The sequence below is a fragment of the Stegastes partitus genome, unplaced genomic scaffold (genome assembly GCF_000690725.1).
Source record: "Stegastes partitus isolate 25-593 unplaced genomic scaffold, Stegastes_partitus-1.0.2 Scaffold1187, whole genome shotgun sequence".
NCBI lineage: Eukaryota > Metazoa > Chordata > Actinopteri > Pomacentridae > Stegastes > Stegastes partitus.
The window spans coordinates 268,842-273,922 of record NW_007578918.1 but is presented as its reverse complement, the minus strand read 5'-3'; the positions used below and the strand labels follow the sequence as shown (position 1 = coordinate 273,922).

General features: G+C 44.9%; 1 protein-coding gene across 1 annotated transcript in view; it reads right to left on the bottom strand.

Annotated features, from left to right (window-relative positions):
- Positions 1-313: 313 nt before the first annotated feature.
- LOC103368677 (fatty acyl-CoA reductase 1) overlaps positions 314-5,081 on the bottom strand; it is a 29,598-nt gene continuing 24,830 nt past the window's right edge. Inside the window, exons 7-9 of the mRNA XM_008297118.1 lie at positions 4,429-4,550; positions 4,248-4,315; positions 314-596 (exon numbers count right to left, since the gene is read on the bottom strand). Of these exons, the coding sequence (XP_008295340.1) occupies positions 421-596; positions 4,248-4,315; positions 4,429-4,550 (366 nt within the window). The 3' untranslated portion in view covers positions 314-420. The remainder of the gene's footprint in view (positions 597-4,247; positions 4,316-4,428; positions 4,551-5,081) is intronic.

The window sequence follows — 5,081 nt, the reverse complement described above, 5'->3', positions numbered from 1 at the left end:
CAGAGGATTATCATTATTAGGTTTTTATTGCGGTTTTTGGCCATTTTTTGCCCTCGACAACCCATGTCTAACTTATTTAAATAAACAGTTAATTACTTGCAAATTATTCCCCAACGAGGAGACGGGACGACTCAGGGGCGTCTAAATGAAGCCGTGAGGAACCTTAAAGTGGAAAATGTCTGAATATGAACAGACTGACGAAGCAGCAAAGTGACATTTACCATGTCTGAAAAGGGCTTTATGGAGGCTGGGAACATGTGGGGAACAGGTAGGGAACATGTGGGGAACATGTGGGGAACATGTGGGGAACAGGTAGGGACATGTGGGGGACATGTGGGGAACATGTGGGGAACATGTGGGGAACATGTGGGGAACACGTGAAGGGCCGACTGGGACGGAGTTGAGGGGGCAGTTGAAACCTTACCGGGGCTTGCGGCCCATCAGCCTGAGATAGCCGTCATAGAGCAGAGCCGGCAGAGTGTGGCTGACGGTGGTCCAGTACTGATTAGTAAAGGGGTTGGAGCGCAGATTGACATTGGGCCTTCTGAAGGCTTGCTCTAAGGGATTGGTCTTGAAGGTCATGTTTATACAGTATTCTGTAGGAGAGAGATACACATGACGGGACAACGAGGACACAGAGGACGAGATGAAGAAGAAGAATGTGCGTTTCCTCCTCCTACATTAATACAAAGCAAGATGCCGGCCCTGAGTGAAGGCTTCGACCCTGCTAGCCTCTTATTAGCACCACAACATGGATGTAGGAATGTCCCGATCAAGAGTTCTGCCTCCGATCCATTTACTATTTGGTAATTAATGGAGAAAACCTGTATCCTCTACAGAAAATGTATCGTAGACCAGCTGTAGTACCTGGTTGTTCCACCAGGTGGAGCCTCTCACTGTTTAATGCTGTAGAGACCAGAGAAGGCGTCACTCAGACTACAGTTTATGTTGGCAGCAGAGAGCATTGTGGGAGTTTAGCAGCAACGGGACCATGACAGAGACTCTGAGGAGGTTCATGAGCTCCAACCAGAACTCAACACAAACCAGGAATGATGAGAAGCACTTTCAGTAGTAGTAGAAACAACATGGTGACCTCTTGTCTACTCCAAAGGGGAGCTAACTTTTCCAGCCCACAGACGCTAGCAAAAAAAGTAGTATCTTGCTTAGAATAAACCTTTAAAACTACAGGAAGTTGGACAGAAAGTAGTATTTTGCTTGGATTAAAAACCAAAAGTAGTAGTATTTTGCTTGGAATCAGCCTTTAAACTATAGGCAGTTGGACAGAAAGTGCTACTTTGGATGGAGCCACCCTTTAAAGCGATAAGTCACACTTTTTATCGATCATGCATTTAGGTAGGTGGTGCTGTGGTCCAGCGGCATAGATAACAGATCCTCCTTTGCAGCACTAATCAAGCGTCCATTTACAAAAACAGCAACATCAGCAAAGGACGACTGTCCACTGGGGTCAGTTTGTGGTATTAATTTATCCATCATTGATCGATAACGCTGCCAGTTATTGATTTAGAAAACTATTTAGAATTTGCACCGCTAGCATTCTGCCACTGATTGCTCTCTCCATTTGTGACACTTGAAGGATCGGGCTGATCGGATCGGGACATCTCTACATTGAACTGGATCCAGTTCTCATTCTTGGTGCAACTTACAAGCTAGCAGAGGATTTTCACAAAGAGCCAACACCCGAGTCGAGTTCCCAAAAGGCATCCGCGAACTAAAGTCCACCTCAGTCCATTTATGAGCTGATCTGAGACGACCCGAGTCCGTCAAAGCTTTTGGAAACTCAACCGAAAATATGAACATTGCAAGTAGCAAAGAGTGCAGAACCCGTCCATCCTGTGCTCAGGAGGGCAGCTGGGTTATGCACCCTTCAGGTCCAACAAAACGGCACACAAGCATCTTTGACACGCTGCGGCTACGACGTCAGGCTGCTACGCTAACAGCAGAGTGAGAGGAGTGAAGCAGCAGGTTTGTGTCGGGTTTTGTCGTTAGAACAGCAGCGGCGCGGGTCGGTCCGAGTCGGCGATGAGGTGAGGTTACCTGGGTTCTCGTCCAATCAGCCTGAGGTACAGATCATAGAGGAAGGCCGGAGCTTTGTGGCTCACGGCGATCCAGTACTGATTGATTAGGTGATTGGATGTGAGATTAACATTGGGCCGACGGAAGGCCTGCTCAAGGGGGTTCCTCTTGAATGTGGATATTACATGGTACTCTAAGAAGAGAAGGTTGTTCAACACAAGGCGTCAATGAGCAGCTGAAGATTCCTGATACATCCTAGAAGCTTCAGTAGAACCAGCCGGACTTCTCATTTAGGTTCCTGAAGAAGTTTCAGAGGCTTCTTCATTTCAGTTCAGAACTGTAGAAGAACTGAAGAAGTTGCGTTCTACTGAAGCTCCTTGGACAACCAAGACTGGATGACTGAGAATCTATACAAACATTTCTCATACAGGTTATTGATTAGCCAAACAGTTTTGTCCTGCTCCCAAAAAAACCCAAAAACTTTCAAACTTTGCATATCTGCTGAAAAACAGACTTCATCTGTGACCTTGATTTACTGAAACTACTCCAGATATTAAACTTTTGTGCCTCTGATGCTACAATTTATTGAAAGAACAACCAAAAAACTAACAAAAAACATTGTGTAATCCAATTCAAAACAAAAGCTTCAAGTGTCTATTTGTTCTACCCGCCTCGATTCAACTGCTATGCACCAAAAGTCAAATATCTCTTATGTAAGGAGCTGCTTGGCAATAAACTGAATTCTAATTTACAAAGGCAGCAGTTATTTGGCACAACAATCTCCCCGACATGATCTATTGAAATGAGATGCAATCAGGAAGTTCCGGTTCTGTTCAAATTTGGCCACAATCCCCGTCAAAGTGATGTTTTTGGGCTGCCTCCCAGTGCTCCCGCCACATTTGGAACGCTCCCCGAAGTCACATTCAGTAAGAAACTCAAGCAGCATCAGCAACGATGCTAGATCGCCTAAATGTGCCCTTTAATTTCATTTTGGAAAGAGAAAGAAGTGACTTATAGGCCAGTCTGGCGAGCAGGACGGGTGGGAAGTGATGATTGTGTTGGTTCTGCCATGCACTGTGTGTGGTCTACCTCAGACACTTCCAGTAGAACTCAACAGGGCGACTCTGGATTCAAGATGCAAAACCACATCAGTGCTGAAGGAAACAACGAGCAGGCTCCTGACCTGACCTTCCACCTTAAGGACGGCTGTTTCTTCTCCGGACGGTAGTCGCAGACCCACCTCTGGTCTCCGGAGACGATCCTCCACATTAAAGTTGCATCAGTTCGACATCAGAAGTTAATGTTCGCTCTCAAGTTTGAGGTCCACGGTGGAATCACAAAATGTGCAAGTGGTCAGAGCAGGACTTCCCGGGAGGGTTCTAGATGTGGCAGGAGCACCGGGAGCAGAGCATCGCTGCAGCCAAACTTAAACCAGGTTCGGTTTTAGCTTTTTATAGGCGGAACTTCTTGAATGTGTTGTTCTTAAATGTCGACATCACAAGAAGCTCCTGAGCTAACTGCTCACATGGACGAGTTCCCATTTTATCTCCAACTGAACTTTAGCATTTAAGCTAACACTCAGTTTATTATTTTGCTTATAGTTTTCTTTCCATTTGATTTGTTTGTGATTTTTTTCTGCAACTATCCCACAGTGAAAAAAAGCTGCTCAACATGGACGAGAACTCCTTCAACAACTCCGATATAGCTTTTCATGTTTGATGGATCTTTTTCATAAATGGAACAAAAAGAGATGGTCTCTTTAGTTTAAACCCTTACGCTTATCAGATTCTCCCACTGGAGCTTAAAAAGGCTGAATAAAATAACAACAGTAATAATGCAAATACTGTTGTATTCCCCAACATCTGTTAATGTAATTTCATGCGAAAAACACGAGATTTTATATTTTTCTTTATATCATCAAGTTAAAAAAAAGAAAGGGGGTCTATTAAAGCAGTTTTAGTGTTTGATTGAATATCACTTTGCGTCCTGAGTGTGTTTTATTGATAAGACGTGTGTGCCACTTCAGATGCAGATTAGATCATCTAAGAAAACTCTGTCATGTTCCTGCCCCACACCAGTGCCTTAAAGCAACCGGTGAACAGAGTCTGGGTGTGGCAGCCAGAGGATCAGGTTACAACCAGGGTTTGTGGTTTGGTGCTTAAGCTGCTATTGTCGGGGGATTTTACAGGCCGTGTTCATGTAAGAAAACATACCGACTTCCCCCCAGTGGAACGGGTTGATCCCTCCGGTCGTGCAGTTGTAGACGAGGATGTTTTTAGGCCTGCAGTCAGGAGGGAAGGTTTCAGAGCAACTCAGCCGGATTCTACATCCAAAAGACGCCATTTCAACAGAACTTGAGCACGAGACGTATGAAAGAATGTTTGGTCGTCCAACCTGGCCTGAGATCCGGAGAACCAGGCTGCAGCCAGCGTGGCGTTGATGACGACGTCGACGGGGACGAGATCGGCCACGGCATCGTTGGACGCCCTCATCGTACGCAGGATGCCTTTACCAGCCTGCAGGAGAAACACCGTCAGCGCAAGTTCAACACATCCAGGCTGATGATCAACAGCTGGTGAAATGTGACCAGAGACTGGATTCTAGTAGAACCATGGATCCATCCATAGACAGACACTGACAGGAACTTTCTGGATCAACACCAGGCTGGGTTGGAACATTTTGCACTTTTTTTCCCATTTTAAGTTGCCAATGATTATTCATTATTGTTCATATGGACGATTTTGAGTATTTTTGGGCCAAATTTTTATTAATTTTAAACAATTTTAAGTTGTTTAGGACAATTTTCTGTCAGTTTTGGACAACATTTGGATAATTTTCTGTCAATTTTAGGACACTATGGTAATTTTTGGATCATTTTGGAGACATTTTGAGTCGTGTAGGACAATTCTGAGCCTTTTTGGGACCTGGAACCTGGTCTGGTCCAGCTTCACCTCATCAGCTTCTACTGATGTTAGAGCCTCAACAGTTGGTGAAATGTGGACCAAAGACATCCATCCACATCCCAATACCACAATCAGTTAAACATT